The sequence below is a fragment of the Enhydra lutris genome, unplaced genomic scaffold, assembly GCF_002288905.1.
Source record: "Enhydra lutris kenyoni isolate GAN:26980312 unplaced genomic scaffold, ASM228890v2 scaffoldscaffold56, whole genome shotgun sequence".
Taxonomy (NCBI): Eukaryota; Metazoa; Chordata; class Mammalia; order Carnivora; family Mustelidae; genus Enhydra; species Enhydra lutris.
In genome coordinates this window covers 9,717,330-9,731,092 of record NW_019154140.1, presented here as the reverse complement: position 1 = coordinate 9,731,092, position 13,763 = coordinate 9,717,330, and the positions used below count along the sequence as shown (strand labels likewise).

Below are 13,763 nucleotides of genomic sequence, written 5' to 3'. Positions count from 1 at the left end.
ATGCAGAGGTGCAGAGAGATGGAGGGTAGAGGCTACTGTCAAATCGCCCTTGTAATAGCGGGCCTTGTACTCCCAGGTCACTGTCTTTGAAAGACCTGGAAACATATTGAAGGAAACTAGACATGTGTTTAGCTGTTTGCAATGTGTTACCAAAGCCCTGAACTTTTCCTGTAGAGGGCCAGACAGCAAGTCGTTGGGGTCCTCCAGCCACATACAGTCTGTTGCACATTCTTCCTTGCTGGTTTGTTTTCATTTAACCACCATTGAAAAATGTAAAAATCATTCTTTGCCCAGCGCCTTACGAGGTCAGGACCGCTCTGGCCTGTAGGCCATACTAGTGTGCCCACCCCTGAGCTATGGCGTGGATACTTGAAAGTTTACCCACTGTTTTGTTTTGTTTTTTAAAGATTTTATTTATTTATTTGACAGAGACACAGTGAGAGAAGGAACACAAGCAGGGGGAGTGGGAGAGGGAGAAGCAGGCTTCCCGTCGTGCAGGGGGCCTGTTTCGGGGCTCGATCCCGGGACTCTGGGATCATGACCTGAGCTGAAGTCAGATGTTTAATGACTGAGCCACCCTGGTGCCCCAGTTGACCCACTGTTTCATGCCCAGCTGGGTCTGCCCCGCATTCACCCACCGTGTCCTTCCCTCTCCAGATTGCCCTCTGGCATTGTTAGGGACCACAAGTTTATTTTATTTTGTGTATTTATTAAGTAGGCTCCGCACCCAACACGGGGCTTGAATTCATGACCCTGAGACCGAGAGTCGTGTGCTCTGCTGACTGAGCCAGCGAGGCACCCCCACAAGTTTATTTTAACAGATGCCTCAGCCAACCGGAGCTGGGGAGTGACTTTTAGAGAGCGCTCTGGTTTGGGATTGTCTGTGCCATTTTTTCCCATACTGACCAGGAAACTTAACTGAATATACATCAGGGATGGAGGGAGCAAAGGTTGGGGATCGGTAAACAGAGAGGTAAGAGAGAAGGATTGAAAGGAGGAAAGGGTTGCAGTTCCTTCCCCTCCGCAGGCCCAAATCCTAAGAAATGCCACCCAGAGCCTCAGTAGACCCTGTGGGTGCCACAGGGAGGCATCCCATGGTCCCGACTAGCCAACTTGCTCTGTCTGCATTAGAAGGAGGAAAAGAAGCAACCGAAGAGGGAAAGAAAAGAGAAGGCAGGAGAGAGAAAAGGAATTGGAAGTCCCTACCGACCCAGCACTTGTTTCATGGATGTCTTTTGTTTGGTGTGCACGGCAACAAAGCCCCCCTCCTCCAAATTGGGGGCCAGGCACACAGTGGCAGAGTCAGGGACAGGGCACCTGGCCCTTGCCCATCACTGCTGTCCCCTGCTCCGGTGTCTGAGGACCATGCCACTAGAAGACAAAGCTCCAGTGTTCGAGGAATGGATTTGTTCCCTGGTGTAGATGCCCTGGCCGTGTGCATGGCTTACCCCAGGCGTTTTGCGTGGTAGCCCACCAGGAGGCCTGCGGGCAGTAGCCTCCCATCCTCCGCTCTCGCTCTCGAAGCTGGCAGGTGCCTAAGAGGAGAGGAAAAGGGCCTAGGAAGTACCGGGAGTTGCCAGAGGGCATTGGGTGTGGGTCTACAGTGAAGTCCGCAAGTAAGGTCTATCCTCAGAGGTAATTTGTCAGCGCCTTCTAGCTCAGAGAGACCTCTCAAGGCCAAGAGATGGCCCAGGTCAGGGAGACCCTCAAGAAGAAGCAGATTAGCTCCAAAGTAATCATCTGGAGTCCCAGGGCTCTCTGAGCCTTCCCAGGACTTACTGGGGGGGAGGGCTTAGAATGCCTGGGAGAGGCCAGAACCAGGGACAGAAAGCCTGCCTGAGCATGAGAGTCTTCTGAGTGAAATTCCTTCCAGAAAGTGGCTCTGGGAGCTAGCTCCTACTTTGGGAGCCACAGGGGGTCACCAAGGTCAGGCTCCTGGACCCATCAGTCCAGTCTGGTGAGCACTGATGGAGCGCCTCCTGTGTGTAAAGCACTTTGATAGGTTCTGGAATTACCCAGAAGGTTTCAGTCTCTTTCTGCTTGAGTGTAGCACCTGGAGCTACCCACTGAGGGCAGCAAAACCCCATCCAAGCCAGGCTGGCCAGGGTGCAGCCGCCAACAGCTAATGGTTCTGTAGAGACTCCTTGCCCGTCTTCCTCAGGCTCTGAGCCTGCACTCAACTCTTAGCCCGGCCTCTCTTATGAGCAACATGGTATGTGAGGTCTAGGAATGAGACTTTTTTTTTTGCCCATTTCGCTTACAGTGTATCTGTACCTCCCTGCCTTCGTCGGAAAGCCAGAAGCTCCTTGGAACCTCCAGATTTACCCATTAGTCCAAATTGAGCTGAATTTCCCCTCACTTCCTCCTCTGTTTCCAGGAGCATCTCTTATCAGTTTCCTTGGCTCAGAGCAGCTGGTAGCTTTCCCCCAAAGCTAAAATTTCTGGTGCGGCAAGACTTTGCCCTTCTAACACCATGGCTTTCTAGTCCCTAGAAAAGGACCAGGGGTTCCAAAACAGAATGGGGTCCATCTGGGTCATACCATTCATTCGTTCACGGTTTGCACCCTCTTTTCGAAGACCGCTTCACACAGCTTCCGATAACTGAGTATCTCCAATGCTCTAGGAACTTTGCTGCCAAAAAGAAGAGGATGGTGTGCCTCTCCCATTGGCTGCTAGACTGAGCTCTCAGCCAACGAGAATTTTCTCGGCTGCCTGCCTCACGTGCAGCATGGGCCCGGCGGGCTGTGTTTGACGTAACATGCCAGGAACGAATGAATGAGTGGCTTTCCGAGAGGGATGATAATACCTCTCTCCTTGGCCTGGTCCCAGAAGGTGGGAAGAACACAATAAGGCCCCGTGCACGTTTGCTGAATGAATAAATTAACGGAAGTGGGGCTGCACCTCCCAGGAAAGAAGGAAGGAGGCGGCAGGGTGGGGGGGGATGGACAGGGAGGAGGGGGTAATGGAGGTGGTAGGTGGTGGGTGGTAGCCTAGCACCAAGGCCACAGCTTTCCACACCAGGCTTCTGCTTGTTTTCCTCCACAAAGATGCACGTGCTTCTCCCTCTGTCTCCGCAGATCCCCGACGTTTGCCGGCGGCCTCTTCTCCATCTCCAAGTCCTACTTTGAGCACATCGGTACCTATGATAATCAGATGGAGATCTGGGGAGGGGAGAACGTGGAAATGTCCTTCCGGGTGAGAGTGAAGAGGGCTTCATGGGGGAGCCACCGTGGCCCAGGGGACAGCCTAAGCCCCTGTCTCTCAGGCTGTGGCAGCCTTGGGGTTATCACAGCTGGAAATGGGCTTAAAAGGTTGTTTGTTTCCCATCCTGGTGGCACCTTTCCTCTGCTCTCCCCACCCCCCCATCTGTGCAGAGAGGGCTTTGGGAATCAGATTGGACAACTCAGAACAAATTACTGAGCTCCTCAGAGGGAAGGGATGATAGTGGTAAAGGAATCGGACGTGTGGGGCCTGGTGACGTCTTTCATGAGGTCTGTGGGAAAAGTGTTAGGGTGAAGGCAGAACAGGTCAGTCAGCAGTCACTGTCCTTCCTCAGGAAAAGTCGGATTTCCCCTTCCAGGTTAGAGGACACAGGCCCTGGTGGCCTTTGAAGTTTTCCTACCCTCTGCTCAGCGAATTCAGCATCACTGAAGATGGCAGCCCAAACTCTGAGGGATTCCGGGAATAAGGCAAATCAGGATTAGGTTAGGAAGAAAGAATTTCCTCTCCGTGAAGTCCGCACACATCCCCCACGCTAAGGGGAGAGGTAATTAGCAAGTAGATGAGCTCGTGTGTGAAGTCACTTCTCACAGTGCCTGGCACGTATCAAGCATGTCCACCAATGCCTGTGTTACTATGACTACGACCGTGTATTTCTGTTGCTGCCCTACTAAAATGAATAACAACATGCCTACTAACATAAAACCTAAGAAAGAGAGAACCCAGGTGGGAGGGACGTCTTCAATCATCCCACTAGCCTAGAGAAGGGTCCCCAGGTCAGTTCCTGTACCTCCCAGGGTTCTGATTCTAGGCTCATTCATGGGCCTCCGCCCTCCATTCAGTCTCCTGGGAAGGTGGAGTGCTAAAGGTTCAGGTGACGGGCTCAGCCCACCTGGAAATGGACTAGCCTTGCTACAAGTGATGCAGTTGTGTTCTAATTGGATCACGAGTGTATCTTGATTCGAGGGAGCTTGAGTTTCCCGTTACACCTGGGTAAGCTGACAAAAATCCCATTTCCAGGTCAACAAGCCAAGGGACCAAAGCTCTGAGTAGGTATACAGACATAAAGTTAGCCAACCGTCTTTTCTCTAAAGTGGGCCCTGACAACCCTTAGGACCCTGCAGACCTCCATTTGCGTAAATCAGAGTTGAACTGACATCATAGAGCATAGTCATGGCCTAGGAAGACTCCTGGTCCATGTCCTTTTTTTTTTTTTAAGATTTTATTTATTTATCTGACAGAGATCATAGGTAGGCAGAGAGGCAGGCAGAGAGAGAGGAAGGGAAGCAGGCTCCCTGCTGAGCAGAGAGCCCCATGCAGGGCTCGATCCCAGGACTCTAGGATCATGACCTGAGCCGAAGGCAGAGGCTTTAACCCACTGAGCCACCCAGGCACCCCCATGTCCTTTTTTCTAGGAGAGAGAGCAGCATTTCCCTGACCCTAGCGCCCTGGGATTAGAACAGCTGCTTGGGAGGGGTGGGCAGTGACCAGTGACCCACGACCCCCCTGAAAGCCCTATCTTGTGTCCTCTTGTGGCAGGTGTGGCAGTGCGGGGGCCAGCTGGAGATCATCCCTTGCTCTGTGGTGGGCCACGTGTTCCGTACCAAGAGCCCTCACACCTTCCCCAAGGGCATCAGCGTCATTGCTCGCAACCAGGTGCGCCTGGCTGAGGTCTGGATGGATAGCTACAAGGAGATTTTCTATAGGAGAAATATGCAGGCAGCGAAGATGGCCCAAGAGGTGAGAGGAAATGGTACTCGGGAGGGTTTTGGGTGAAGAAAAGTGCAGCAACCCAGACCCTAGTCAAGGGCTTAATGGTAGAGGCCCGCCCATCTCTACCCTCCCAACACCAGTGCCTCCCTTTACCCCTCAGACCCTGTGAGCTAGAGCCCCGGGAGGCCAGAGTTTGAAGACGGGAGATGAGGAGAGGAGTTTTGTCGTCCCCGCCTGGAGAGCCCTGGCATCTTTTAGGAGGGGAGGGAGAACTGATTTGAAGAACCTCTCACAGGAGGAAGGGGTCTGCTCTGAGAGGCTCAGAAATGAGGTCTGGGAGAAAACTGACAGGGGAGTCACAGGAGATGCGGGAGGGAGGAGGCTATGGGCTGGGGTCCTAAAGCCAAAGCGGGGGTGGCAGGGGCGCTTAGATGTGGGGCTAAGCCAGTAGCCCCAACAGGTCCTGAGCAGGAGACCCATTCTGGAAGAAGGGGACCCCAGAAACTCTGGGCTACTTCAACTGTACAAGCAGGTCAAGGCCGGTGGGACTGACTCTTTGGGGGCTGGCTTGGTTGACAGAAATCCTTCGGGGACATTTCGGAACGACTGAAGCTGAGGGAACAACTACATTGTCACAACTTTTCCTGGTTCCTGAACAACATCTACCCAGAGATGTTTGTTCCCGACCTGAAGCCCACCTTCTACGGAGCTGTAAGTCTCCCAAGCCAACTTGCCCACCCATCATCGTAAGAAACCCCCACCCCCAAGAGCAGTTCAGGACCACTTACCCCACCCAGGGATGGCAAACAGGAATCAGTTTTTACTCTCTACACTCCTTTACCCGAAGGAAGACTGGCAGGCTCCTTTGGGGCTTCTAGAGATAACTAAAACCTCCTAAGGGGGAAACAACCCCTAAGCAGTGGTTCTTATTCACCTGCATCAGAATCACCTGGAAGGCATGTTAAAACATGGGCTCCTGACTCAGTAGGACTGGAATGGGGCCTGAAAATTTGCGTTTCTAACAAGTCCTCAGGGGAGGCTGACAGTCTGGGGATCACACTTGGAGAATCATTGCTCAGAAGGAAATTCCTGTGTGCCGAGAACTTCTCCCAGAGACCTGGCAGCCTGCCCGTGCCCAGCCTCTGGGCTCAGCACCTCACTTTGCTGTTATCTCCAGGGGTGCGGGTTAAGGAGCAGAGGAGAATTCCAGCCACACAGATTTATTCTAGTTGAGCCCCACACCACAAACCACACCACTCCTAACGGTGCCATTCCAGTTCCCCTCTCTGCTCACCGCTCTGCAGATCCAGAACCTCGGCACCAATCAGTGTCTGGATGTGGGTGAGAACAATCACGGGGGGAAGCCCCTCATCATGTACACCTGCCACGGCCTGGGTGGCAACCAGGTACGCAGCCCCACCGTACCCCCACCGTACCGGGCAGGCCCCACCGAAGCCTGCTTCTGGAACAACTCCTCTTTCCACAGGCCTCTTTTATCCACTCAAGATAGTCCTTTCCCGGGGTGCCTGGGTGGCTCTGTCGGTTAAGCGTCTGCCTTCGGCTCAGGTCATGATCCCGGGGTCCTGGGATTGAACCCCGTATGGTGGCGGGGGCGGGGGTCCCGGTTCAGTGGGGAGTCTGCTTCTGCTGCTCCCCCTGCTTGTGCTTTCTCTCTCTCTCTCTAGTAAGTAAAATCTTTTTAAAAATACATATATTAAGTAACATTATTCCAGAAAAACCTGGATCTGGTAAAAATCCTGAAGGCGGTGCATTGAATTACTGAGGCGTGGCGCCCCCTCACATGCTTCCCCCAGAAGCAAGTTTCCTGGTTGGAATCTCAGGGCGCTCTGCTCTGGCAGGCAGCAGGCAAACTCTCCACCTCCTCTTGTCTTGACTTCTAGTACTTTGAGTACACAACCCAGAAGGACCTTCGCCACAACATTGCAAAGCAGCTGTGTCTACACGCCGGTGCCAGCACCCTGGGCCTGAGGAGCTGTCACTTCACTGGCAAAAACAGCCAAGTCCCCAAGGATGAGGAATGGGAACTGACCCAGGTGAGTCAGCTGCCCAGAAAGCTCAGAATCGAGAGCCTGCGGCCACAGTTGCCCCCCACCCCTTCCTTCTTTTCTGCATCTTCAGCCGATCAAGAAGATCAAGACATTGTGGAGAGGATGGAGACAGTGGGCTTTGTCCCGGGCAGGGCTCTTGGGGCGTAAGGAACGTCTGGCAAGGTCCGGCTCTGCTGATAGGAAGCTGAGGTTGGGAGTTAGGGTCCCCGGCCATTGCTGTCGTGGCTCAAGGATTTTTAGGCTGAAGCCAAGGAGATGCAGGTGAAGATTCACCCACGGTTCCTGCTGGCGTGTGTGCGCCGGGCACAAATCTCACACTCACCTACAACGGTTACTCTTCCAGAGGCTCTTCCCGAGGAGGGAGCGCCACCCCGGGTGGAGATGAGCCCGATGAGGCTTGCAAGGCCGGTCCCTAGTAAATGGCAGGCCTGGGATTCAGACCTAAATCATTCTGACTTAAAAGCCTGGGGTCTCTCTAGTACACCATACTGCCTCAGGATACAGAATGTAACTTCTAGAATACTGGACCCGGACTAGCAGTACCCATGGGCCTCCACACCCCACCATACCCCAGTCTCCAAAGCAGATACGGACCATAAGAAAGGCTGTAAATATGACCAAAGGCAGAAGGTGGGAGTAGGCAGCAGGGGCTCAGGCCTTTGAGCCTGGCCATTCAGAAGAGGGGTCCCTGAGAGCATTAACCCCATGGTCCCGCCTTCCTCTATTCCAGCTGCTCGGGCTAAAGCCGGAAGTGGGAGGTTGACTCTGGAAACTCAGGAATGTATCCTCTCAGGGGAGCTGGCATACAGAGAAAGAAATTTAGAAATGTCCTCTTTGTGTCTTGTTGCATTTCCTTTGCTTTTTCCTTATTGTTCCCCATCTCATTGCCCCCTAGTAGCACTGTTAGAGATCTGAAGCCCAGGTTGATCTTTTACTGTATCCTCTTTTAGGACCGGCTAATCAGGAACTTGGGATCTGGTACCTGCCTGACATCTGAGGACAAAAAGCCAGCCATGGCCCCTTGCAACCCCAGTGACCCCCACCAGCACTGGCTCTTCAACTAAGTCCTCAATCACCCCCATTGGGGTTCCCATGGGAATCCCAGCCTCTCAGGAAATAGGATTTTGGGGAACCTGATATTTGAGAACCTGTTGATCAGCTTCTCTGTAGGCCTTAAAGATGGATTTCTAAACCCAATGGATATCAAGGCAGGATCTTTCTACTCCTTGCAACGACGCAGGGCCCGTTTTCTGTCCTCCACGTTGATGAAAGAAACCACTGGAACATATGATACTAGCTCTAGAGCTTACCTTCTGTTCTTGAAACAGAGTTTCAAGCACAAGGCAACTTGGGTAGGCCCCAAGGCAGCAATGCTGAATTCCAGAAAAATACCTCTGCAGCCACGTCCTGAGTCCCTGGTCGTTTGGGCACCCACAGAACTAGTGAGGCAGTACCTTCGAACAGAGAGACTACAGATCTACAAGAGTCTCCCTGCTGATATTGCCTGAAATTTCTAGAGCCAATTAGTTTACAGAAAGCACCCTGACAGAAATCCTTTATCTTCTTTCATCTGCACAGTAACCCTGTGAGAAAGACAGGCCGGGAACCACCAGGCCCATTTTACAGATAAGAAAGCAGAGGCAGAGAGAGAAAAAGGGGCTTGTCTGTAGTCCCACAGCTAGTGGATGGCGGGAGCCTAGACTGAGACTTGATTTCGAATGCTGAACCAGCCCTCCTGCCACCACACCACAAGAACACTAAACACCTAGCCATCAGCCTTCCCATTCTCTCCTCCCTCCGTGCTGATCACTACTGGCTGGCCGGCCTCTGCAGAGCCTAGAACAGCGGCATCAGGTAGCCATGAGGGAGACCACAGTTGGGGATCCTGGGATGTAGTCTGAAAGCAATCTCATGCCGACAGTGAGTCTCAGGCCTCAGTCCCAGAAGCCTTTTTCCAATGCCCCGTATATAACGTAGGTGAAAAGCCCACTGGCAGTGGGCAAAGTTGAGGTCAAATGAAGACAGAGTCCAACAGCCCCTGAACCCCTAAAGGTCTGTGAGCACCATTTGAAACTGTTGCTTTAGTCCAACCCTCTCGTTTTCGTATCGTAAACCCGAGGCCAGATGACTAATTTGTCCAACACCACACAGCAAGGTATTGGCAACCTGAGACCAGAACACGGATGAGACTAGCAAGAGCCCTGGGCAGTCTGAGGCGGCGGAGACCGTGTAGAGAATCGAGCATGACCGTGGAAATGGCCTCATCTGCTGTGCCCACATGGAGTCCCCACATGGCGCAGACCCGACATGCGCATCAGCTCTTCTCCAAGCTAGATGGACCCCACCACGCCTGGCCGCTTTGCCTGAACTAGAGAGCCCAGCTGCCCAAAGGAGGTGTCCCATTCCTTCCAGAAGGACTTTTGGCAGCAGGCTGTCATCTCGAACATCACCACATGATGGCGCCGTGGGACCACAGCCTCCTCTCCCCGCACAAGTCCGTAAATTCCTTCAGAGCCTTCAGGACCCTGTAGGGGAAACATTCTGGGGTAGCCCAGACAGGGAGAGGAGAGAGTGGCCAGGATACGGCCACGGGTGGGGAAAGGAAAGGAGAAATTCTTTCCTGGAAAGAGAATTGGACCTGAGATCCCAGTGAAAATAAAGGTCTTATGGCATTGGTAAAGGAGACTTGCCTTTGGTTCCTCCTCCCCCCACATTGTCCCTTGGCCAATCCATTGGCAAATCTGTTGATTCAGGCTGTGGAGAGCCACACACGTCTAGAAAGTTCTGTCACATCACTATCTCTTGTCCCCAGACATCCTCTGGCCCCCGATCTAACCACCATACTGTGTGTCAAGCCCACATAGACATAAGGAGATGTAAGATGAGACTCTTGCCCCGTGGAACTCACTCTCGCTGGAGAAGCAGGTGGAAGCAAGTCAGGACAAGCCTGGAGATGTTCAGAGCTGTGCTAGGTGACATGGAAAGAACACTCCTTCTGTCTAGGGAACTGGGGGAAGGCCTCACAAAGATGGTGACATTTGATCTTCGGCCTCAGGGATGAGTCCTGAGGGGGCATCTCATACAAGCACCCATCTAGAGTGAGAAAAGTCACAGAGAGACAACGCTTCAAGTGGCTCTGAAAAACCAACGGGACATGAGGGTGAAGGAGCAGTGGATACAGAAGCTGGAGGGTTGGGGCCACACCATGACTTTTATGGGACCTAGGTCTTTCTGTCTTCACGAAAAATTTCTTAAATTACATTTTACAACTGCATTGGTATAAAGATGAAAATAATCCAGGCTGATGGTATCATTTGATTTCTTCTGGTTTTTAAAGAAACGAAAACTGTGGGCCCTTGGCGCTGTACCAGCTGTGTAAGTCGACCCTGTAGAACAGTGGGTTGGGGCCCAATTGAGAAGGCTTTGAAGGCCATCCCAATGTGGGTACACCACAGGGAGCCATAGTTCCTAATTCTGGTCCTAGCCCTACTCTTGTTTGCACTAAACATCCAAATGTTTATCAGGTGTTGATCGTTTGCCGTTTATCCCAATATCCCTCCTCCCCATGGCATCACTCAACAGCTCTTCAGCCCAGTCTTAGCTTATACACCCAAAGAAGGGGCACTGTTGCGGTGCCAAGGTTCCTCACCCCTACACAAAAACAGCATAACATCTCCTGGGGGTAGTTAGCTAAGAGTGACTCACAGGGAGTGAGAGGGGCAGCAGAAGAGAGGAAAAAACCACACACCACACCTAGAGAGTAGGCCCAGATTTGGGGGTGAAGGGAAGCCTAGGGAAGGTAGGTGGTCAAGAAGAGGGAGAAGGCACTGATGGGGTGGTAGAAAGGTTCATGGCCTCCCCTTAGCTAAGGCTGGGCTCACCCCAACCCAGTATTTACACTATTGCTTAAAATTCACCCCTCTGACCATTCTTAGTGTTAACAACCTTACATCTTGCATAAAACCTTGATGCTGCCCCTGTGCCACTATCTCTAGAAGCCTCACCTTGGCATTGAATGGCTGCTCTCGCCTAGGGATCTGTTTCCCACCTGCAGAATATTGGCACCATTGCCAAAAAATAGCCAATATCCTAGAAGATATTCTTATTTTTAATTACAAAAGTAACGCCATAGAGAAGCCAAATAATACCAAACAATATGTATTTAAAAAGTGAAATCTGTCCTCACGATGCCTCCATACCTATCGATTCATTCTCTAGAAGTAATAACTTCTGTGTAGAAACCCTGCCATCCCCTTTTTCTATGAATGTACAAATAGACACATACCCAGGACCATATCATCTGCAATTTGATGTCTTCATTGACTATCTCAAGGACATCTTTTCATGTCAGTTCCTTTAAGTCTAACTTGTTCTTTAAAAGCTAGAGAGCAGTCCATAATATGGTTAATCCCAAGTTCTTTAACCTTCCCCTGCTGATGAATACTTGGGTTTTTTCCCAATTTTGCAAAAACTTGGTGACAAAAAGGCATAACCCACATCCTCGGACATTTATTTTTGTGCTTGTGTTTATTTCAAAAGGATGCATTCCTAGAATTAGAATTGCAGAGTTAGAAGAAACGCAGTGCCTTGAAACGCAGACCCAAACCACTGTCTACATCTAACCCTGAGAGTGAGAACAGAAGAGTCAGACCAGGGGCACCTGGGTGGCTCAGTGGGTTAAAGTCTCTGCCTTCGGCTTAGGTCATGATCCCAGGGTCCTGAGATAGAGCCCCGCATCTGGCTCTCTGCTCAGCGGGGAGCCTGCTTCTCCTCTCTCTCTCTCCCTCTCTGCCTGCCTCTCGGCCTATTTGTGATCTCTGTCTGTTAAATAAGTAAATTAAAAAAAAAAAAAAAAGACCAGCAGGGGAGATGAGGCTGGGCAGGCAGTTCAGGCGAGGCTGTGAGGGCCTTAAGTGCCATCCTAAAGAGTTTGGTTTTTATGCAAATACAAATTGTGCTCCTCTGAGCTAGGCCAAGGGTGTGCAGTGGATGGGACATCGGCCCTACCCCTAGAGCTCACTTTAGAGTGAGTATGGAGTATGCTTTAGGTGGGCTCCTTGTCCTGGGGCAAGAGCTGTCTCCTTAAGTCCAGAGCAGGCAGGGAGGTGTGGGGAGGATGGACAAAGAGGCCCTGGTCCCCCACCCAAGCTCAGTCTTCTTCCCCACCTACTTCTGTTAGAATGCTGGGGGTGGGACTAGAAAGGGGGCCCTTCACGTGACCCAAGCACCATAATGTGATTGCCTGAACACTTCAGTGACGTAGAGAACAGAACTCCTTCCAACAATTCACGCCTCTTCTGCACCTGCAGGCACAAAACTTGAATTCTAGGGGCATCTGGGTGGCTCAGTCGGTTCAGCGTCTGACTCCTGATTTTGCTCAGGTCATGATCTTAGGGTGGTAAAATCGAGCCCCATGTCTGGCTCCAAGCTCAGCACGAGTCTGCTTGGGATTCTCTCTCTCTTCCTCTGCCCCTCCCCCTGCTCATCTTCTCTCTCTCTCTCTCAAATAAATAAATAAAATCATAGAAAGAAAGAAAGAAAGAGGAAGGGAGGAAGAAAAAAGAGAAAGAGAAAGAAAGGAAGGAGGGAGAGAAGGAGGGAAGGAAAGAAAGAAGTTTGAATTCTGGAAAGCATCTAGGCCACAAAGATCCCCAGGTGAACCAGGTGACTTTCCTGCCTCTTTGCAGGCTTCCTGGCTTCTCTCTGCCTAAATCAGAACTCCACTCATAGTCTTCCCAACCCAAAGTCCTCTGTCCCTGCCCCCTGGCAGAGCACCCTGCACCTCCTTCCTTCCTCCCCTCCTGACTTTGATGGACAGAGCCCTTCCTCTTCTGCATCACACACCTGGCCCTCACCTGTTCCCTCTGCCCTCTGCGCTCACATCCCTCAAACTATCTCCCTATTCTGCAAGCCCCCCTTCTAACCCGTCTCATGCTCTCCTTCTCTGGGAGCTCTCTTTGTGGCTCTCCATGGAGTCTCCCCAAACCTGTTTCTTTTTTCTTTTTTTTTTTTTTAAGATTTTATTTATTTATTTTGACAGAGATCACAAGTAGATGGAGAGGCAGGCAGAGAGAGAGAGAGAGAGAGGGAAGCAGGCTCCCTGCTGAGCAGAGAGCCCGATGCTGGACTCAATCCCAGGACCCTGAGATCATGACCTGAGCCCAAGGCAGTGGCTTTAACCCACTGAGCCACCCAGGCGCCCGCCAAACCTGTTTCTTAACACCTTCCTCCACCAGAATGCTCTTCAGAGGAGTCTACCCAGCTTTAGCTCCCTGCCTTTAAGCCTCAGTAGGTGTCCTGGGGGCGTGTCCCACCTCCCTGCTTGGGCAGGGGAGCTTGTTAAACACGCTTCCCTCCTCCACACTGACCGACCCCTTGCCTCCAGCTCCTCCTACAGAAAACGGATGTCTGCACTCACAGTGCCACTGAGGACAAGGAAGGCAGAAGGCAGGGACAGACCCGAAGGGGAGCACCCTGTGGGCAAGGCCGGTCCTGGCTCCCCCTCCGATTTCTGAAAAAGAGTTTATTGGATGCCTTTCAACTGAAGGCAGATGATTAACTTAGCCCTCAGCCGACCTTGTTCTGTCTTTGAACAACAGACAAATTAGTTTACTTGCAAATCGATCTTTTCATTTCTATTTCCATGTCACCTGTGATTTTTCCCGCCTTCCAGCAGCAGCCCAGCTGGCTGGCAGCAAGAAGGTCTGCAAAGCTGCTGATAAGAGGAATATTAAAGAGGGCTGGGCTCCTGGCAAGGGGGCA

General features: G+C 51.8%; 1 protein-coding gene across 3 annotated transcripts in view; it reads left to right on the top strand.

The window, feature by feature from the left end:
* The window catches only part of LOC111157801 (polypeptide N-acetylgalactosaminyltransferase 6), a 34,780-nt gene extending 24,487 nt beyond the window's left edge, over nucleotides 1-10,293 (top strand). For 2 of the 3 annotated variants that reach the window (XM_022519457.1, XM_022519458.1), the window contains exons 8-13: nucleotides 3,078-3,195; nucleotides 4,759-4,959; nucleotides 5,512-5,643; nucleotides 6,237-6,338; nucleotides 6,834-6,986; nucleotides 7,952-9,518. In XM_022519457.1, the coding sequence (XP_022375165.1) occupies nucleotides 3,078-3,195; nucleotides 4,759-4,959; nucleotides 5,512-5,643; nucleotides 6,237-6,338; nucleotides 6,834-6,986; nucleotides 7,952-8,065 (820 nt within the window). In that variant the 3' untranslated portion in view covers nucleotides 8,066-9,518. Of the gene's footprint in view, nucleotides 1-3,077; nucleotides 3,196-4,758; nucleotides 4,960-5,511; nucleotides 5,644-6,236; nucleotides 6,339-6,833; nucleotides 6,987-7,951 lie in introns of all 3 variants that reach the window. The other variant, XM_022519459.1, reaches the window with a different exon arrangement.
* The last annotated feature ends 3,470 nt before the right edge of the window (nucleotides 10,294-13,763 follow it).